This window comes from Mixophyes fleayi, chromosome 3 (assembly GCF_038048845.1).
Source record: "Mixophyes fleayi isolate aMixFle1 chromosome 3, aMixFle1.hap1, whole genome shotgun sequence".
NCBI lineage: Eukaryota > Metazoa > Chordata > Amphibia > Anura > Limnodynastidae > Mixophyes > Mixophyes fleayi.
The window spans coordinates 258,580,289-258,604,027 of NC_134404.1; the positions used below are offsets into that span (position 1 = coordinate 258,580,289).

General features: G+C 41.6%; 1 protein-coding gene across 1 annotated transcript in view; it reads right to left on the bottom strand.

The window, feature by feature from the left end:
* Positions 1 to 23,739, bottom strand: part of PCNX2 (pecanex 2) — a 433,517-nt gene that overhangs the window by 46,277 nt on the left and 363,501 nt on the right. The window contains exon 29 of the mRNA XM_075203493.1: positions 5,437 to 5,581. Within this exon, the coding sequence (XP_075059594.1) occupies positions 5,437 to 5,581 (145 nt within the window). The remainder of the gene's footprint in view (positions 1 to 5,436; positions 5,582 to 23,739) is intronic.

Here is a 23,739-nt window from a genome sequence, read left to right on the forward strand (position 1 = left end):
CGATGTTCGGGCGCGTGCGCCTAAACTTCCTGTGGCCTAGCAACGGGACGAGCGGCAGCAGAGAGGGCGTCCGTCCCGGCACCAGGTAAGAGTGCGGTACGGCGCCTGACAACTAGTACCTCAAATTAGCGTGTAACGGTCATTGTAAGGACTACTTGAGCTAATAAAACATCACCGCTTCAAGATGCTGCTATGATGCCTACTTACCTGCTGTAATTCATGTGACCTCCAGATTAGACCACTCTGTTATCCGTTATACCTGACCCAGTTTCTTGTACCAACATTCTTGGTGTTACTCTGCAGCTCTGGCCAGTGTGATAGGTCAGGGGGAACAATCCACAGCAACTCTGACCTAAAGGAAGAGGTCAGGTGTACCAGCCCTGGTACCCAGCAAGGGGGTACACCAGCAGTGAGAGTTACCCAGAAGGAAGTAGGAAGACGAGACCCTTCCCTAGTTCACCATTGCTCTGCATGAACAGTTTATCAAACTTAAGAGGTAAGAGGGATGAAGAAGGACTCAGGAACACAAGCTGCCTGCTGAGAGATCAGTTCATCACAAGTCTGTGTAATATTCACTTGACGAAGGATCACCGGAATAGGATCAAGATCGTGAAGGACCTTTCATTCCATCAGATGCAGGCTGATGCAGTGACTTGGGAAATGGAGGAAAACTATGAATCATATGTGGTTCCATCAAAACAAGTCAAAGTGCCTGTACAGTTGTTGGCCCAGGCCACACATCCCTTGAAGAGTTGCGTGAAAGACTTGATGGATGTGATTCGTCAGATGAAAAAGGACATGGAGCAGATGAAGAAGGAAATGAACGACCTGAAGAATCACAGAGGTGGTGAGAGGGTACCCAACCATAGGAGGAATTCAGAGGGGCCCCATTTTTGGCAGTGTCTGCATTTCGGGCACATTGATTGGAATTGCCAGGAAGCTGCCCCCCCTCCCAATAAATTAGAATCCCTCGCGGCAATGGGACTGACTGCAGGGGAGTCCAGTGGACAAAAAAGTATTGTCAATTTAGCAGAACTGATTGAAGAGTGTCCCTTGCTGGCAAGGCTTCACAGAAGTGACCAACATTGTCTGTTGGAACTGGCTTGCAGGTGATGACCATGTCTGCATCGTGTTTTCAGGAGAATTATGCCCAAATGTGAAGGACAACATGGAAACATGGGTGCCCCTTCACCACTGCCAATAACTTACCAATACCTGTTGTGGGGCTGATGGGGATGGGCATCAAATTGTACGGCCGATCCTGGGGAAGAAGGGCATCATTGTGGTTTGTGGACCAGAGCTACAACACGTGTATGTTATACTCAGGATGAATGTGCTTCATGGGTGGACCAAGTCCTGATCCTGAAGAGATTTGGAAGTTGAGAAACCTGTAAAACAGGCTCTGCAGAAGGTTATGCAACAGTGTGGGGAGAACCAGAATGAGATGGACTTGACATCCACACCAACCATCAACAGGTGGTCGAGATCTCACCCCAACGAAAGGTAATGTAGAAACTAGAAGTGGGGACCCAACAATGTTTGGAAAGGAGAAAGTCCTGGTCGAGTGCGCAGGACCCCTGGAGTCGGCTGGGGAGTGACGTTGCCTCCCATCATTGCCTATACTTTTGCCATTATCTGGAATGGTTGAGTCCCTAATGTGGGAGATCAACCCCAGTGAATACACCCGTGAACCCTGATTTTAGATTACCTGAATTTTACAGCTTGTGTGGATTTGCACCAAGCAGCAGATTATTTTAGTTTAATTTTAAACTACATATGCTTTTTAAAATATGGGAGCTTCAAACCTGTTGTGAATTACGAGGGGTATGCATACAACAAGAAAGAAAAATAATCATGATAACATAGTGACAGCAGAAAAAAGTCACTTACTAACCACAACATATGTGGATGTGTAGCACATTTCATTTTTAATGACTTGTATGTTGGTACATACAGACTTTCTGCTTTTGGAAAGAGTCTCTGTGCAAACACTCTGTGACTATTTCTGGAATTACGATCTGACATGGGAATGCACCTGGCAGTAAAAGTAAGAGTATTACTTCCAAGTCCTGCCTACTATGACTATCATGTAACATGTCCTTAAATATACACAGCCCTTATAGCACATTTACATATCTGTTCCAAGAACACAAAACATAATTTTTGCATAATTTTTGCATTTGGTCACAATACAGGCTACAATACTGCAGTTTGCACACATTCAGTTAGGAATACCCAATCCTCCCACCAAAAGGAGAAAAAAATTGTCACCCCTGCATGCAACACGATTTTTATGCACTAAGCCATGGGGTTAATTAACTAAAAAACACACATTGTGCTATTGGTTTGGAATGTTAAGGTTTCATCCCACACTTTCAGTGGTAACAGTGGTAAAAACAGACATGACTGGACTCCACTACTTATTCAGGCTGAGTGTATTACAGTGAGAATACAGAAAGATAATTCTGCTTTTCTCTTTAAACTGCAGTTTTTAATACAATTACAGGCAGGCACAATGGTACACACACATAATGGTTTCTTCCTTATGATCACTGTTTTTCAATTATACTGCAGACTACAGACAAAAACACAAATTTAAATAAAACAATATAATCTAGAATATGTTTTAATTTTAATTTTAAATTATCATCATCATTTATTTCTATGAATTCCGAAGCGCTGAACAGAGAATATTTGTCATTCACATCAGTCCCTGCCCCATTGAAGATTAGAGTCTAAATTCCCTACTATGCAGACAAACACAAAGACACAAACTAGGGTGAATTTGATAGTAGCCAATTAACCTATTAGTATGCTTTTGGCTTGTGGGAGGAAACCCACGGCAAGCATACAAACTCCACAAAGATAAGGCCTTGGTCGGGAATTAAACTCACGACCCCAGCTCTGTGAGGCAAAAGTGTAAACCACTAAGCCACTGTGTTGCTCTGTCCCATATTTTGAACAGAGCTGCAAATGTTTAAATATATTTGATTCATTGGTAATGTAAGCAGGGTCCTCTCTACCTATTGTCCCTTGTCTGACTCCCTCATACGTCCTGTCATGTGTTTTCTGCACTCTGTGTGAGTCCCCATAGCATTACTTAAACTCATCTGTGCTACCTATATGTATTATCTCATCTATTTGTTACTTGCTTCTGTATCCGGCACTGCGGAATCTGTGGCACCATATAAATAAAAGAATTAATAATAATAATAATAATAATAATAATAATAATAATAATGTTATGTAGAATAAAGGGAAAAATCAGGCTGATGATAATTGAAGGTTTTGCCGTCCTTTTTTTCATTAACGACCAACTCCCACAGTGTAGCACATTAGTCTTCTGGGGACATCACAGTTGTTAACTGATAACAACTGCCATGCAGTGCTGAATGCCAGGAGCAGGGGCCTTTCAGAATTGGAGACTGCACTGGATGGTATTTCAAACTTCTATTGAAGAGAAGTATGCACTGTGCAGTGAATTCTTCACCTAATTAGACAGGAGCCATTGCTTACCAGCTAGGTGTCGCATTCAATGTATACCACTGGTTTTAGCTGCTTGGCTTTTAATGCCTAGGACAGCTGATGTCCTCCAGAGAAGAAAGTTCCCTTCTCCTCCTGCACTGTTGTATCATGTTCGACAAACCCATTAATGAGGATGATAGTGACACAGTGACAACAGAATTAGGTTTACATTCCCTGACCCTGTGTGTGGAACCCAATGGGCTCTTTAATTTAACATGATATATGTAACAACAGAACTGATTTAATATTATTGTATTTTTCTTAGATTCATCTCTGCTACTTTATTTTGATTTATGTAGTTGTTTCAAACTTTTCAGTGAGAGAGGTATCTCACTATTGTATCCTGCAATGTCAGTAATCTGAACTTAACTATTAAATGGCTTTGTCTTAAGGCATTTACAGATTTCTGCTACCATGCAATATTTGCATTCAACATCCTTTTATATCAAATTTTAGCAAATACACAAATTTGTTCTGATGACCCACACCAACCAAAATATGACAGGTTAGAAATCATGCCAAAAAATTATTCACTCACCTGTAATGATATGTGCACTTTACCATAACATTTATATTTGTGTCAGTATCCTTGACTCCTATTTATCAAAGTACTCAACGTGCTTATTTATTATCTACTTAATCTCTTGAGTTCTCTAATACTTATTTTTATATACTGCAAATTCATATTTAGTCATAGGGACCATAAAGAATCAGGATCTTAAACTGGTTGATTGTATCCCTAATGTATCTGTCACCCACAGATACTCATATACTTACCATTCTCTTGCTCTATATATATATATATATATATATATATAGAGTAACAAAAGGAGGCCTGTGCACTGAGACCAACGCTGGGTGAGCTGGCTGGTCCTGAGAGAGAGTTGGACTATGTATAGCTAGTGTTTAGGGTCTCCATGATTGCTGTGCAAGTATACGGTGTCAAAACATTTACCATCCTGACAATAAAGCACCATAAAAAGGAAGAAGTTGCTCGCGTGTGCTTCTGCAGTAGCGGGCTTTTGCCACAATATATATATATATATATATATATATATATATATATATATATATATCTATCTATAATATAAATGCTTAGTGGCGTGTGTTAGTCTGTCTGTGTGTGTGTGTGTGGAAAAAATAAAACCAAGCTGCAGCGCCACCTGCTGGGCGGAGTTATACACTGACCTACTAAATTCTTAGTGTGTGTGGAAAAAAAATTCAGAAAGGGCTGAAATTTGGTATACTAAGATGTTTTTAATTTGTTAATTTAATTTGATAATTGTTAAAAGTGTTTATAAAGATTTTAAAAAAATATATATATATTTCTTGAAGGAGAAGTGACAGTTGGGAGTGGTTGGTGGTTGCCGGGGGTGACAGTGGGGAGTGGTTGGTGGTTGCTGGGGGTGACAGAGTGAGAGGAGTGTGATACTCACGACCGCTGAGAGAGATCCCTGTGTCTGGATAGACATCTGGATAGATGTGGCGATGAAAATGAAGGATGAGGTGATGGAGAAGAATGATGAGGTGGTGACATGTGGATAAAACCACGTTAAAAAGGGCGCTTACGTCGGGAAGTAACGCTCTTCCCCTGAGGAGGCCTGGGCTATGGCCCAAATGCATGACAAGAACCTTTTTAACACCTTAAGTAGCTTGATTTGACTAGAATGCATGAGTATCATGCACGGGTTAATTTGTATATATATATATATATATATATATATATATATATATATATATATATATATATATGTTATGCATCACCATCTTCATAATCTCCACTTTGCTCTTACCTGCTCATTGACACCAACTAGCAAGTCTCATCTCATCTTGTGTCATGGCATTTGTACCTGAAATGTTGTGTAATGTGGCAATAATTATTGTAAAATGATATTATGATTTGACACATACCTGATGGAGCTTCAAGGACATTCGAATTGCTGGGGAAACAACTGTATGCAGCAAGTCCATATCTGAAAACACCCATTCTTCTTCTTTTGGTATTTCATAATGTCCCTTAAATAAGGTATGGAGTCCATGGAGAAATGAATCCAAACTGAAAGATAAATGTGAAAATATTGTTTTATGTTTAGTAGTTAATACAACCAACATTTTACAAAAGACAAACATATAACAAATATAATGTATGCATACCATATATTTTTTGAATTTATTAGTTTGATGATCTATTTTTCTATTGTTTATTTTACCCTTCTACTTATTATTGATAAATACAATGTTAATAACTTGCATTTTTTAAATGTTGCAAACTTCTTATCATATCATATAAACCCTCACAAACTTTGCTTAAACGAAAAAAGTGGTTTTGAGATAGGAGTCAAACACATTAAACTAAATCTGGCTACGCCATGTTGGTACTTCAGATGACAATGAAAATTGTGAATCTCTCAAATGGAGGAGAATTTCAAGTTTGGTTAACAACTTCTCAGATAGGTCATGGTTTGGTAGAAAATAAATGTTTAGTTTCAAGGATTTGGGTCAAACCAAGTTCAGCATATATTCCTCATGGGAAACATAACTGATCAAAGGAATCCATCCCACAATAAATGTTAACCACCAAAAGTTACAAAATAACTTGTGTCAATGATATATATATTCCCCATAACTAACATAATGTAGGTCTCCTAGGAATCAACTCATGTTTTATATATATATATATATATATATATATATATATATATATATATATATATGTACATGTCATTATTACAGGTTAGAGGAAGTAATCCCATATTGCTGTATGTTCCAGAAGGGAGTTCTATGATGTATATATAGGTGCCATCCATAAATGGTGCCACATAAGGTGCCACTGTTGGACAAGAGGGCAATAGATGGGTTGTAAAATGGATTGGTAGACTAGCACACCTATTTCAGTGAGGTCACAATGGGAAAGGGGATGGAGTTTGGATAAGGAAAAAAGCCAAGTGTTAATATTGGAATTTGACAGTTTTTGGGGATCAATCTGCTACTGATAAATTGTCCAAGCCCTCTAGCCTTCCCCAGGCTGTGGACTTAGCAAGTGATTATGCGAGTATAGTTCTTCAGTTTCTGTGTTTTATTCTCTTTTTATTTTAAACAGTTTTGCATCTATAGTACTGTATGTCAACTATTTTACATATTTTATTACATTCAATAATCATTGCTATTTTATCATATCTTATTTAATAACATTCTGTCTTTGCCTCCTTAAACAATACACGTGTAAGATAGGCTTGGTTCTCATAATGCTACATGTATACCGGGAATCATGATTGTTTACAGTAACTCTGATTAAATTAGGTTGCACTTGCATTTTAAAATGAGTCAGGGAAAAACTGAACACTTCCTAAGAGTGTCAGCTGTTGAATTAAATGTTAATGGTGGCAATATTTATTTTTTATTAGTGAGTGTGAGATAGATTTTGGGGTATTTTTAGCTATTTTTAGACAGACCAGGTGGTTGTTAACACCCACATGTCAAGCATACCCAGGTGGGTTTTGCCTTGAAAAATCGGTGGCAGCTTTGTAGGTTGTTGTAAAAAGTCTGTTGGATCCTTGTGAAAGAGATTACACTCATTCACCAAGGACAGAACTCAATGCTTAAAAGATTTCAAAACAAACAGGACATGGAAGAATGAGGATCCTTGGAAGGTGTGTTGCAAGCATAAATGTTTTGATCAAAATAATTCCTTAAATTAATTTTGCTAGCTACATACAGAAATGCAGTAGTAAGAATAAGTACTGACAACTGTTTGTTGTGTATCCATATAGGCCATTTATATGGCCATGCAGCTGGTACCCTGTACAGTATGGAATTAACCGAGCATGGGCTTCAATTCTTTACTATTTTGTTTCCAAATACTGCCAAATGTTATCCTATCCTAACCTAACTGCAAGTATATTTGTTAATGGTGTTGGAGGGTGTAGGGACACCCTCCAACACCACGGGGAGCTCTTCTGTGATTGAGATTGGTTCAATTATATATTTATACATGTTCCTGGTTTATATTATTATCTATGCCTGTTCCTAGCTAGTAAATGTATTAGCAGCCTCCTGAGGCTGATTGTCAGCCCTGTCCTCCTCTTTTCTGATTGGCCCATCAAAGTATTTAAGGCAGGGAGGGCTTAGCCTCACTGCTGGTTATACCGTCCAGTTTCCAGTTAGCTATCCTGCTCCTGTGCTGTGTTTGGTGAAAGCCTTTTGGATTGATTTCTGTGTATGACCTCTGCCTGTTTCCTGAATTTTGATACTTGTTTGTTGCCTCGATCTTCTGCCTGTACCTGGACTCTGCACCATTGCCTGTGACCCCAACCTCCTGCCTGTACCCAGAAGCTGAACCTGTGCTTGTGACCCTGACCCTGCTGGTTTCTGACTTCTCCATCGGTGCTCTGTCCTATTTGCAGACCCCCTGGCCTGTCCTAGTCTGTGCATTACCTCCTGTATCTGTGCGTCCCTGTGAAGGCATAAAATTGTACTGCTCTGAGCATAAGTCCTGGGGGCATCCGAGTACCTGTGAGCATAATCAGTCTCTACGGGAAAGGCGGCTGCTATTGGTGAAAACCTCTACCCCTTGTTCTACAAGTTTATGCCGCACTGGTGACCATAACATCAGCTAGAACTTGCCAAACTCTTAAAGCATCCAGAAGCCAGAGAGGCCAGCCTTACTAGAGCATGCCTAGAACACTTAATTGTTTTGAGAAAAAGAAAGCCATCAGAGCACTGTTCTTTAGGGGTTTCAAAAAAACTGCAGATAGTTCAGCTGATCTGCAGTCAGTTGGTGTGGTGCTTAAGCCCTGTACTGAAAGGTAAAGCCTGAGTAGCATCTGCAAATATTTCCTTTGAACGGAACCAAGATTATGAGGCTATGAAAAGTGTCCTGATATAGCATTTTAATATCACTCCTTAGGCACATCAGCAAATATTTCAGAGATTGGAGTAAAGTGCCACTGACACCTGCTCTGGACTGGTAGACCACTACCTTAACCAGTGGATTAGGGGGCTTAAAATCACTAGCTTTGATAAAAGATAAAATATCTGAGGCTTCAGGAATAGTCTCTAACATTGTGTCCACATGTGAAACAATGGGTGATGAACCTGCATCATCCAAGTAGGCAGCCAAACAGGCTGACTGACATGCCACTAATAGGGCATCAGCAGCTAAAATAAGAGACTTTGTGCCAGTGCATTCCTTGTGGAAAGGTGAGCAGACTGGGGGAACAATATCTCCTCCATCTGCCAATCCCAAACTTTCGTGGAAGGGACAGTTTTGGGAGATACCTGTTTTGTTTGCAACAAGGTGGGAAAACTCATTAGCACCTGACTAGAGAAGAAATTACCTACATGCTCCAATGCAGCAAACCTTCCCTAAGATCTCACCCAGCTGTCCTGAGTGTTGCTAGACCCTGAGAGACAAAGAAGGACAACTTACAATCAGTCTCTATGACTGTCAAGCTATATGTGTGTTACAGCCGTGGCGTTGCCCAGCCGCCACGACTCTCACCTGCGTCCCGGCCGATGCTATGACGACCGGGACGTCACTTCCGGGGGGTTGTCCCGGCCGTTGCTAGGCAAGGGTCGGGACGCTGCAGTCTCTTTGCGCCGCGTCCCGGCATTAGTAGCAGCCGGGTGCGTGCGCGCTAACCGACAGCCACAAACCTGAACCTTGTTATGGCAGCCTCTAGGGCTGATTATGGTCTGACTCCCATTGGTCCATTGCAGTATTTAAGGCAGTGAGAACTGAGCCTCACTGTCGGTTATAGCGTCCTGTTTCGGTACTGCTGCCTGCTATTTGCTCCTGTGTTTGGCGTGTAACCGGAGATTGATTACCCTTGTATGACCTTTGCCTGTCCCTGGACTTTGAACCTGCGCTTCTGACCCCGATCTATTGCCTGAACCTGGATTCTGAAACTCTGCTAGTGACCCTGATCTTACGCCTGTCCCCGGATCCTGAACCTGTGCCTGTGACCCCTGACCTTGGTTTGTCCTCTGGATACATTGTCTGCTGCTGGCCCCGACTCTTGCCTGGACCCCACGCTGCTGTCTGCTATAACACTCTATTCCTGGGTTCTCCTTAGCGGGTACACATCTCCCAACCCTCTGTTTGTCTGCAGCCAAGTCTGTCCCCAACTCTGAACATATCATCCAAAAAATAGGGGAAGAAGAGGGGGGGAGGGGATAAAGAAAATGTGTATACAGGGCACTCTTTTACCGTACGTAATATAATAAGTTTCTGTTAAGATTTGTATCTTTATTACATGAATTCAATTAGCGAAATATTAAAAACATTATGTGATTGAACATACTAACCTATAACATAAGATGAACAAACTGTTAAAAAGTAGTAGTAATACTACTATGCTGTCTCACTGCATTCTAAATAATTTTTGATAATAGCATTTGCGTATTCTGATGTTCATGCATACTATATACGTCTGTTATTTCTCAACATATATAAACATTGAGGTCCCGTTAAATATAGGGTCAAAACCTATAGTCCTGGTATATTAGGGTGTATAGACAGAGGAGCCCTATGTCCTACTACTCTGTGAGCATCCTTGTGAAGCCTGTATACTCGCTCCTGTTGGAGAATCACTATATAATCAGGAGAACTGAATAATTCAGCTATTGTGGTGTGATAATATGTATATTCACCACCATTGAACTCTATCCTGTGTAGTAGATTTCTAAGTGCCAGGCTTCGCCTAACAGCTAGTATCCATATTACCGCTGTATATCTACTATCTAATGCACATCATAGCGTGATGTACCTAATATCATGTGTTACTAATAGATATTGTAGGCTCCCTCAGACAAAACAAAGTAATACAGCTATATATCAGTTGTTAGATACGTGCCGTTACATGAGGTATATAATATCGTGTGATGTTAAAGGATATTGTAAAGTTACCCAGCCCAAGTAGAGAAATATTAAACCTGATCCCTTAGGTTAGTATAATGGAGTGCTACAAGGCATAACATATAACTATAATCATCAGGTAAACCGTTCGAAATTCGATACTATGATATCTGGCATGCCTCATAAACTATATCCCTTACTCCTTTGGCTGTGCTGCTATTGAATTGACTGAAATAAGCCCATTGACTCGTTGCAGCATAGTTTGTTTCACACTATGATCATTTCCCCCGGACTGTCCGGGTAGAGTGTTATTCAGGGCTTGATACTGAATGTTTATTTAATTTAATTATATTATCAGATGTAGTAACATGAAATGTTTGGTAGTATTCCAGGCTCTCACAATCTGGCTTGGTTGTTATGAAGCCTGACCCCTTGTATCCCCTTTCCCCTTCAATTGTGCTGCCATGAGATTAATTATGGTAAACCTATTAGCAGCTATGCTGGAGACTAATTGCGGCGTGGGTAATCTTACACCATAATAATTTGTCCCAAGCTGTCTATAAGGGGTGTCACGCTAAACACAGTATAGCTATATGATAATAGTATAATCTGTCTAAAATGCTGTACTTTGTAACCCCGCTAGTATAAAGAAAGGAGGACTGGTTATAGGTTTGAAATAGATAATTAAAAGAACATGTGAAGACAGTGAGCTCAGCTGAACGCCAACGCGCGTTTCGCTAAGAGCTTTATCAAGGCAACCCGATGCGAGGCAACGATAGGCTATTTAAGCGTGTAACCACGCCCCTAAATGACGTCACACCTATTCCCAGTCTGGGCTCCGTTCGTAATTGAGCCAATCATAGTTAATTCCTCCTATCACGTGATCCAACCAAAGAACGAGCCCTTAAACTGGTCTGATTCTAAGAGGGAAACTATAGTAACCACCTAAACAATGAACTAGTATCAGTAGTCTCTTATGATACCTATACATCCATTCATAATGTGTGTACTCAGCGGCATAATTAGTATGTTGCCTTTATCTGTCTTTTAAGCTGTGTATATAGCGTCTCTAAGGTAAGTATAATAAAGCGTATATTCAATATGTCATTGTAAATAATCTCTACAATTGCATATTCCCAGTTATAAGGATCCCAGGGTATATAGTATGAAAATGAGAAGGTATCATATCTAGTTCTCAATTTATCTTCCTAACAGGAGATATTAGTATAACTAATACTAATAAACACCAATAATTATCATGGTGAATTTGTGTTAATTACTGTACAGTGAATAATAAAATGTAAAGTGATTGATTATAAGAAGAGCCATCAGGATTTTATCTTCAGGCCCATTTAGTGAGCTTATTTTATATAAATTATTATAGTATAATATTGATCCATTATGTAGCTATATATCATCATCATTATTAGCTACATAATGGATCAATATTATACTATAATAATTTATATAAAATAAGCTCACTAAATGGGCCTGAAGATAAAATCCTGATGGCTCTTCTTATAATCAATCACTTTACATTTTATTATTCACTGTACAGTAATTAACACAAATTCACCATGATAATTATTGGTGTTTATTAGTATTAGTTATACTAATATCTCCTGTTAGGAAGATAAATTGAGAACTAGATATGATACCTTCTCATTTTCATACTATATACCCTGGGATCCTTATAACTGGGAATATGCAATTGTAGAGATTATTTACAATGACATATTGAATATACGCTTTATTATACTTACCTTAGAGACGCTATATACACAGCTTAAAAGACAGATAAAGGCAACATACTAATTATGCCGCTGAGTACACACATTATGAATGGATGTATAGGTATCATAAGAGACTACTGATACTAGTTCATTGTTTAGGTGGTTACTATAGTTTCCCTCTTAGAATCAGACCAGTTTAAGGGCTCGTTCTTTGGTTGGATCACGTGATAGGAGGAATTAACTATGATTGGCTCAATTACGAACGGAGCCCAGACTGGGAATAGGTGTGACGTCATTTAGGGGCGTGGTTACACGCTTAAATAGCCTATCGTTGCCTCGCATCGGGTTGCCTTGATAAAGCTCTTAGCGAAACGCGCGTTGGCGTTCAGCTGAGCTCACTGTCTTCACATGTTCTTTTAATTATCTATTTCAAACCTATAACCAGTCCTCCTTTCTTTATACTAGCGGGGTTACAAAGTACAGCATTTTAGACAGATTATACTATTATCATATAGCTATACTGTGTTTAGCGTGACACCCCTTATAGACAGCTTGGGACAAATTATTATGGTGTAAGATTACCCACGCCGCAATTAGTCTCCAGCATAGCTGCTAATAGGTTTACCATAATTAATCTCATGGCAGCACAATTGAAGGGGAAAGGGGATACAAGGGGTCAGGCTTCATAACAACCAAGCCAGATTGTGAGAGCCTGGAATACTACCAAACATTTCATGTTACTACATCTGATAATATAATTAAATTAAATAAACATTCAGTATCAAGCCCTGAATAACACTCTACCCGGACAGTCCGGGGGAAATGATCATAGTGTGAAACAAACTATGCTGCAACGAGTCAATGGGCTTATTTCAGTCAATTCAATAGCAGCACAGCCAAAGGAGTAAGGGATATAGTTTATGAGGCATGCCAGATATCATAGTATCGAATTTCGAACGGTTTACCTGATGATTATAGTTATATGTTATGCCTTGTAGCACTCCATTATACTAACCTAAGGGATCAGGTTTAATATTTCTCTACTTGGGCTGGGTAACTTTACAATATCCTTTAACATCACACGATATTATATACCTCATGTAACGGCACGTATCTAACAACTGATATATAGCTGTATTACTTTGTTTTGTCTGAGGGAGCCTACAATATCTATTAGTAACACATGATATTAGGTACATCACGCTATGATGTGCATTAGATAGTAGATATACAGCGGTAATATGGATACTAGCTGTTAGGCGAAGCCTGGCACTTAGAAATCTACTACACAGGATAGAGTTCAATGGTGGTGAATATACATATTATCACACCACAATAGCTGAATTATTCAGTTCTCCTGATTATATAGTGATTCTCCAACAGGAGCGAGTATACAGGCTTCACAAGGATGCTCACAGAGTAGTAGGACATAGGGCTCCTCTGTCTATACACCCTAATATACCAGGACTATAGGTTTTGACCCTATATTTAACGGGACCTCAATGTTTATATATGTTGAGAAATAACAGACGTATAAAGTATGCATGAACATCAGAATACGCAAATGCTATTATCAAAAATTATTTAGAATGCAGTGAGACAGCATAGTAGTATTACTACTACTTTTTAACAGTTTGTTCATCTTATGTTATAGGTTAGTATGTTCAATCACATAATGTTTTTAATATTTCGCTAATTGAATTCATGTAATAAAGATACAAATCTTAACAGAAACTTATTATATTACGTACGGTAAAAGAGTGCCCTGTATACACATTTTCTTTATCCCCTCCCCCCCTCTTCTTCCCCTATTTTTTGGATGATATGTTCATATTGTGTAGGAGCACCTCCCCTAAATGAAATAAGAAGATTCTTTTGAATATCTATATTAGGGGTTTAGCTTGGTGCGGTGAAGAATGTTTTGTCCCAACTCTGAACACCAGACTTCAGAGTTGGGGACAGTGAACACCAGACTTCAGAGCGGATTCCGGGTTTTGCTGTACTGGCTGGAGGGGTTCCTAACACTGTGGGATTAAGAGGAACAGAGAATTATTTTAGCCATGTGCATTGAGAGCTTCTGAGCTCTGAGGACACAATTCCTGGAAAGACTACTGCAGTAAGAGGTGTGAGAAATCCACCCTGCAGTACTCATGGCATGGGGAGAGGACTATGGGAAGGAGTATCAGACAAAATATTGCTACAAATGTTTTGCTAGGTACAGATTTAGACAGAATGTTTGCCCAATATGTCCCAGAAATATTTCTTGTAACACTGCTAGAGGCTAACAAAGTGATGTGTCGTGATTCAGGGGTACAATCTGACTGGGAGGGAGGGCAGAGGGAAAGTGTGTATCTGAAACAGAATTGTTCAAAACTGTAGCAGACAAGGTAGGCTTCTATATATATGAATCCAAGGTGAGGACAAGAGAAGAGAAGCCACAGGTAGTGATAGATGTGACAGGTAAGTGTCAAATGCCGGATCTTTCACTGCACTTGCAACGGTCTGGCATGCAAGTCTGAATCCCCCTTTCATGACTGGTCAGTGGAAACTCCAGTACTCTGTTTGGGTACTGAACGCCATTTTGTAAAGCAGGTGCGCATTTCCTGCTGAGCTTCCGCCTCCTCAGCCTTCAGTCTATATAAACTGGCAAAATGGTGCCAGATCTTCATGTCTTGTGTGCTCCATGCTACTTGATATGTTGGCTCTCCAATTCCAGCATACTCCTGGTATCTCCAACTCCAGTGTAATAATGGAGTTACTAAATGCAGCAGAGAAAAATCTCGGAAAGACTGAAAGGGAAGAACTATTGATACAAGGGAAAAAGCCCTGTCTTGAAAATAATAACAAATACCATTTTTCTCGAATTATAGCAGTAACCATCTACAGGTCGAGAAGATTCTGACCAAACATTGGGGAATCCTTAAAAAGGATAATACCATAGGTGACATGCTACCAGACAAACCCCACTGTATATACAGGAAAGCCCAGAATCTAAAAGATAAGATTGTCAGGAGTCACTTGCCGGAAACTATGGGAAGGCCAATTAGAACGAAAGGGTTCCATAGATGCGGTGTATGTGCAGCCTGTAAAACATGCAGAACATCTCAAAGTAAAAACACCGATGTGGGACTTAATGGAAAAGAATATAAGATACAAGATTTTATAACCTGTCATACTAAAAATGCAGTATATGCAGTTCAATGTACTTGCAATAAAGTCTATATAGGTAGGACGACACGACCATTAAAAATAAGATGGAGGGAACATCTATATAATATAAAAAGAGGGTTAGAAACACATCCACTTTCAAACCATTTTAAATTGGCCCTCGGAGACGAGGTTGGAATGGATGCAAGTGGATCCACACCGTCTCCGGCACAAGCCCTAGCGGGCCATGTTGAGTCCTTGTATCAGATGATCCAGGGATTGGCTGAGCGTTTGTCTGTTCAAGAAGAAGCCGCAAAAACTTCACAACCCACTCCGAGTTCCACCTGTGAACCTAAGATGAATTTGCCGGATCGCTTCTCTGGAAATAGATCCCTGTTTCGGAATTTCAGGGAGAGCTGCAAGCTCTATTTCCGGTTGAGACCCCGCTCCTCCGGGTCAGAGGAACAAAGAGTCGGGATTATCATTTCCCTCCTACAAGGTGACCCCCAGTCCTGGGCCTTTTCTTTGCCACAGACCAGCCCTGCCATGCAGTCCGTAGACGCTTTCTTTGAGGCATTGGGTCTACTATATGATGACCCGGATCGAGGGCCTCCTCGGAAGCTCCTCTACGGGCCTTGAAACAAGGCCGGCGGTTGGCAGAAGAATACTGCGCTGAATTCCGTAGATGGTCACCTGATAGTGGATGGAACGACCCCGCTTTACGTAGTCAGTTCCGTCTCGGCCTATCGGAACAGATCAAAGACTCTTTGGTGCAATACCCATCTCCTACCTCTCTGGAGGATCTGATGCACCTCTCCATTAAAATCGACAGGAGGTTTAAAGAGCGGAAAACCTAAAAGGAGACATCATCACCTCCATCCGACTTCGTTCATGTTTCCACGGATGGTGAGGAACCAATGCAATTAGGAGCATATCGTCTTTCCCCTGAGGAAACAGACAGGAGACGATCACAAGGCCTATGTCTTTATTGTGGCACAAGAGGCCATTTCTCCCATTCCTGCCCAAATAAGCCGGGAAAAGAGCATGCCTAGGGAACGAGGGGAAAGTTCACCTAGGTCTGCAGATTGTCTCCCCGAAAAATGCTGTATTGATCCCTGCACAGCTCACGTTCAGTACTCGTTCCATGGACCTGGCAGCCTTCATTGATAGTGGAGCTGCGGGCAACTTCCTTGACATCGGGTTCGCCCGCGCTGCTGAAATTCCGATGGTAAGACTCAAGTCTGCTATTACTGTCTGTGGCTTAGATGGAGGTCCATTACCTGGAGGCAAGATTTCCTGGGAGACCCCGCCACTACAGTTGAATATCGGAGCTCTCCATTCAGAGTCAATAACCTTCCTCCTTATTAATTGCTCATCGGTTCCCTTGATCCTGGGCCACCCATCGCTTTCCCGGCATAACCCTGTAATGGACTGGGTAAAAGGAGAAATTGTCCAGTGGAGTTCTTACTGTGAACAGTCCTGCTTGTCACTGCCACTGCGGGTGATCCAGTCTATTCCGGAGCAACTTCCCTCACAATACCATGACTTCTGGGACGTGTTTTCCAAGAGAGCTGTGGATACTCTACCACCTCACCGTGACTTTGACTGCGCCATCGAGCTCATACCTGGTTCCAAGTTACCCAAGGGACGCCTGTATTCCCTCTCGGCTCCTGAGACCAAGTCCATGCAGGATTATATTGAGGAGAATTTGGAAAAGGGCTTCATCAGGCAATCCAAATCTCCAGTAGGAGCTGGTTGTTTTTTTGTGTCTAAAAAAGACGGAGGACTAAGACCCTGTATTGACTACAGAGGATTGAACCTCATCACAGTCAAAAACACCTATCCACTTCCTCTCATCTCTGTATTGTTCGATCAACTAAGAGGTGCAACAATCTTCACCAAAATTGATCTTCGGGGTGCATATAACCTCATACGTATAAGAGCAGGTGATGAGTGGAAGATGGCATTCAATATGCTCTCTGGCCACTATGAATATTTGGTCATGCCGTTTGGTCTTAGTAATGCCCCTGCAGTATTTCAGGATCTAATTAATGAAGTGCTACGTGAGTTTCTGGGACATTTCGTTGTGGTTTACTTGGACGACATCCTCATATATTCGGACTCGTTGTCAGTACACCAGAGTCATGTCAAACAAGTTTTACAAAAGTTGAGAAAACATCATCTCTATGCTAAACTCGAAAAATGTGAGTTTGAGGTTCAGAAGGTATCCTTTCTTGGTTATATAATCTCCTCGGAAGGATTCTCCATGGACCCAACCAAGGTCCAAGCAATCTTAGACTGGGTACAACCGAATAACCTTAAGGCGGTCCAGAGATTCCTGGGATTCGCCAACTATTACAGGAGATTTATTGGCGGCTTTGCGGATATTGTGGCTCCTATTGTCAGCTTGCCTCGCAAGGGAAGCGACCCAGCTAACTGGACATCTCAGGCAATAACTGCTTTTGAAACCCTGAAGAAAGCCTTTGTGTCTGCTCAGGTCCTCAGACACCCGGATCCTAAGGTACTGTTTATTCTTGAGGTTGATGACTCTGAGGTCGGTGCGGGTGCCATCTTGACTCAAAAAGATTCCCAGACTCACCGCTTACATCCATGTGCCTATTTCTCTCGCCAGTTCTCTTCAGCAGAGGCCAACTATGATGTGGGATACTGAGAGCTGTTGGCAATCAAATGGGCCTTTGAGGATTGGCGACATTGGTTGGAAGGCGCTACACACCAGGGGGTAAATGTATCAATATGCGGGTTCTTCAACACCCGCGTGTTCAGCCTCTTCCGCGATTAAATTTCAAGCGGCGCTGCATTGTAAAGGGTTAACTTCCCTTCACAATGCAGCGCCGCTTGAAATTTAATCGCGGAAGAGGCTGAACACGCGGGTGTTGAAGAACCCGCATATTGATACATTTACCCCCAGATCTCCGTTATAACGGATCATAAAAATATGCAGTATATACAGTCGGCCAAACGACTGAACCCTCGGCAGGCTCATTGGTCGCTGTTCTTCACCCGTTTTAACTTTGTAATTACATATCGTCCAGGTTCTAAGAATGTCCGGGCAGAAGCCCTGTCCAGAAGCTTTCTGGCACACCATGCTCCGGTTACTAGTCCATAACCTATTATTCCCTTGTCTATGATCCATGCTGGGTTAACCCAAGACCTGAGCTGTACTTTACAAAGGTTTCAGAGATTAGCTCCTGATAATACTCCAGTAGGATGCTTGCTTGTCCCAGTTCATCTGAGGAGGGCAGTTCTTGCTGAAGCACACAATAGTCAGACTGCTGGACATCCGGGAGTCTTTAAGACATTAGAAATCCTTTCCCGTACTGTATGGTGGCCATCTATGTCTGCTGACGTCAAGAGTCACGTCCTGTCTTGTGAAGTTTGTGCCAAGAACAAAGTTCCCAGGACTCGCCCGGTAGGTCAGTTGGTTCCGTTGGCCACTCCTGCAAAACCTTGGACACATTTGTCCATGGACTTTATCGTTGCTTTACCACCTTCTGCGGGACACAATACCATTTGGGTTGTGGTAGACCGCTTCAGCAAAATGACACATTTCATTCCACTAACCCGGATTCCTACTGCTCGAGATCTAGCCATTCTCTTCATACAACATATTTTCCGTCTCCATGGACTTCCTTCTGATATCGTTTCTGATCGTGGATCAAAATTCATTGCACAATTCTGGAAATCCTTCTGTATACTGCTCGGAATTAAAATCAGTTTGTCATCCGCATACCACCCTCAGTCAAAAGGGCAAACTGAAAGGGTTAACCAGTCCTTAGAGCAATTTTTAAGATGCTACACATCGGAATTCCATGATAACTGGTCCTCCTTGTTACCCTGGGCGGAATTTGCTTGTAATAATTCATGCCACTCATCCACCAAAACCTCTCCGTTTTTCTGCATATATGGCTTTCACCCCAGATCCAACTCCTTATACTCACTCAAGTCTGCTGGTATCCAGGAGATCCGCTCCACTGCCAGGGACCTCAGACTTATCTGGACGAAGGAACAGTCATCTTTGAGACAAGCTTCATTTTCTGCAAAAAAAAATTCGGATCGACACCGTACCACCTGCTCCCTTAAGGTTGGCCAGAAAGTGTGGCTGTCTACAAAAAATATCAGGCTCAGACAGCCTTGCAAGAAGTTGGGTCCTAAGTTCATCGGGCCCTTTCCCATCATTAAGTAGGTGAACCCCGTCGCATTAAGGTTAAAAATTCCGGGCTCGTTGAGAATTCCCAACACATTTCATTGTTCTCTATTGAAGCCAGTACTTTATCCAGCTCAAGCCCAGTCTTAAAGCAAGCCACAGAGATACATTGTTCAGAAAATCCTGGATTCTAAAAAAGTGCAAGGGCAGGTGCACTTCTTGGTGCAATGGAGGAACCGTGGATTAGAAGAGCGGTCTTGGGTTCCGCGGAGACAACTACATACCCCCCAAAAAACTTAAGGAGTTCTTCAAAAAATTCCCTAGAAAACCGGGATGTTAGGGTGCCTTGACCCCTCCTCAAGGGGTGGTACTGTTACGAGCCGCGGCGGTGCCCAGCCGCTGCGACTCCCTTACCTCCGTCCCGGCCGTCGCTATGACGCCTAGGCAACGGTCGGGACACTGAGTGTGAGAGCGCCGCGTCCCAGCAAGGGGAACTGCTGGGCGCATGCGCATCTAGATAGCCTGTAGGCTAATTAATACAATGGGCTGTATTCTTGCAGAGCTAGGCTCTGATTGGTTGGGGCCAGTATTTAAGGCAATGAGGTCTGCTACCTCATTGCCGGTTATAGCTTCTGTCTCACAGTCTGCTGACCTGCTTGTTCCTGTTTCTGTTCCTGTGTATTGTATCCTGCTGACCTCTCGTGTATGACCCTTGGCTTTGGATTTGGACTTCGCTTGTGTATCCCGTGACCCTGACCTTTGGCCTGTTTACCGTTTCTCCTGTTTGCCTGGGACCCTTGACCCCAGCCTGTTAACTGGACTTGCTACCTGCTGCCGGCCCTTGACCTCTGCGTGGACCACACTCCGCTTGCCTGGGTTCTCCCCAGCCGGTACACACTTCACGACCCTCTGTCAGTCTGCAGCCCAACCTGTCCCCACCATCAGGGGCTCCAGTGAACACCTCATTGGCAGAGTAGACTCCGGGTTGTGTTGTGCCGGCTGGAAAGGTTCCTAACAGTTATTATAGCTCACACAGAAATAGGAGAGGTGGCAGTGTTCAGTGCTGAAACAGAAATTCAAATAACAGGGCTGGCAGTGTTGTTCAAAGTCTCCAGTGACATACTACTGTGCCATAGCTTGCCCAGAAACAGGAGAAGTGGTAGTTCTAAGTGCTGAAAGAAAAATAATAGGGCTGGCAGTGTTCTTCAAAGTTTTCAGTTACATCGTACTGTGTTATTATAGCTCCCACAGAAACAGGAGAGGTGGCAGTTCTCAGTGCTGAAAGAGAAATTCAAATAATAGGGCTGGCTGTGTTCTTAAAAGTCTCCAGTCACATTCTACCATGCCATAACTCACCCAGAAACAGGAGAGGTGGTAGTGTTCAGTGTGAAAGAGAAATAATAGGGCAGTGGTATTAAAAGTCTCCAGCCACATTGTACTGCGTTATTATAGCTCACAGTGCCAGTGTTCTTGCCAGTCTACAGTCTACGTGCCATTGCTCATTGTCACTGCTGAAAGAGAAATAATAGGGCTGGCAGCGTTCTTAAAAGTCTACAGTCACATTGTACTGTGTAATAAAAATGGATTCACAGCAATTGATATCTCCTGAGACCCCACAATTTTCTTGCTCAATAAAACCACCCCATCTATAATCAAACCAGCAGACCGCCTGACACTTCAGGTTAGTCAAGCCTGTAAACTATTGATAGCCTGAGCTTGGAAAAAGACACTTCTTTCTACTAAGCCAGAGTTGATAAATAGATTGTGGCATAGCTCGTCCATGGAATATAACAAAGCCCTCCTTAACGACATCCTCCACAAATTTCACAAAACATGGACCCTATGGTATAGACTACACGGCTCCCCCGTTCCGGTCAATATGTAAATGAGAATTTTTAGCCCTCTCCCCTTCCCCTTGTGTACATTTTTCCATTCCCTCACTTCCTCTTTCCCCCTCTACACAATTATTATAAAAAATGCTTTGTTATATCTAAACCCCTTGGATAGGATATACCGTTGAACCAGTTCTTATGTTATATTATTTTCTTTCATTGTACTTGTTCTACAATGTTGTATATTGTACAAGTGTGAAAATAAAGAGATTTAAAAAAAAAAATGGATTCACATCAGTCCACTTATGACCAGAATTACAGGTATTACAGGTACTTTTTCTTGGTAAAGAAAAAATACCTGTAATCAAGGCAAAGTTAACTACAGAAAAAAATGAAATTGCAACATGCCTTTGTCTTTCTATATGAGTGCTAGTTCTGCAACTGTCAGTGAGGCATCTTCTTGTAAGGTCAGTCATGACGATGCAAACCTTGTCATTCTGACCTAAAAAATACAAATACATTTATGTGTAAAAGCTGAGCTGGAAGCAAGCAGTAAAGCATTAGAAGAAACTGTATGTTTAGATTCAGAAATGACACAAATCCCTGAGGAGAGTCTATCCACAAGTGCAATGTGTAAGCCTGACCTTTCTGATAGTGTACTCATAGAGAAGCCTCCTTTCAGCATTTCTGCAGATGTATGGATGAGCAGCCCAAGTGTAGCCAGTGATACACAAATTTAGGATGCCACTTTGAAATTGCAACAGGATGAGGGGAGTATTTGTGTAACTGGCGACAACGCTATTGAGGATGTTGATGAGGATGATGTTGTTTGTGTCCTACACCAGTGGAAGCAGTTCTTGCACGTGATAAGATAAAGGCCATTGTCATGACTTGGCATAACACCAAAAAATCCACCTTATGTGTGGAATTATTTTTACCCAAATCCTGACTTCAGTTGTCTAGCCATTTGTAGAGTTTGTAAAGCCACAGTCAGTAGAGGTAGGGGCCTTAACCATCTAGGAACCCCATCCATGTTACGCCATTTGAAACGAGTTCATAGCAAGCTGTTGGTAAAATATAAAACTTATGCTAAAAAATAACAACAAGCTGTCAATAATCACCTAGGTCCCTTCTCTCAGCTAGATCCCGGCACCTGCAATCTACACCCAAAACACCTTCCTCATCAATATCCTCAGTTTGCTAAGGCTAGATGACTCCTCCCCTATCCAGGATTCCTCAGAAGAATTCTTGAGCATTAGACCCGCTGCAGGATTCGCCCTTCCACCGCTGTTCCTGTTCGCGGCTGCACTGACCCGCATATGGAACACAGATGATTCCGTACGGTGTTCTAGTCAGGTCAAAAAGTATTTTGTCATTCTCTAACACGATTCATCCATAGGACTTTTTCAAAGAGTCTCTTTGAAAAAGCGTGAATCCTGCCGTGACAGGGTAAGATTAGAACAGTGTTAGTTTGTATTACGGAGGGATAAACTTGTCAACAGACACTTCCGCTGCAAAAACTCTGCAGAAGGGCTATAATTATAACATTAATAAATTAATGTTATGAAACCATGTGTAACATTCTAACAAGAAATACTAAAATAATACTTGTGCCCTAAAGGTTGACATTTACTCATACAAGTGTAAGTCCATTACAATAGAATTTAGATTGTTTTGCACTCCCTAAGAGAATAAAATATATTCCACACCTCTACCAGAAGGTTCATAAAAAAGTAATTATTGGGTTACAAAATGCATTACTAACCACTGTACACTTAACCACAGATATGTGGACAAGCAGAATTGGGCAAACTAAAGATTATATGACTGTGACAGCCCACTGGTTTGGTGATTCGCCTTCACCAGCAGGAACAGCAGCAGCACGTACCAAACTACGTCACATTTTTCAGAGGCAGGCTACTCTGCGTATCACTGGCTTCACTCATACAAGTGTAAGTCCATTACAATAGAATTTAGATTGCTTTGTGCTCCATAAGAGAATAAAATATATTCCTCACTTCTACTAGAGGGTTCGTAAAAATATAATTACTGGGATACACATTGCATTACTAACCACTGTACACTTAACTGCAAATACGTGGACAAGTGGAATTGGGCAAACTAAAGATTATATGACTGTGACAGCCCATTGGGTTGGTGATTCACCAGCAGTAACAGCAGCAGCATGTAGCCAACTACGTCAAAATTTTGCAGAGGCAGACTACTCTGTGTATCATCGGCTTCACTAAGAGGCATACAGCTGACAATCTGTTACAAAAACTAAGGGATGTCATTGTAACATGTCTTATCCAGCTTGGACTCTCCTCAGGATATGTCATTTCTGATAACGTGAACCAATATTGTGAGAGTATTACAGCTGGGTGAATTCCATCACATTCCCTGTTTTGCTCACACAATAAACTTGGTGGTACAGAGCTTTTTAAAAAATGACAGGGACGTGCAGGATATGCTGTGGCCTGT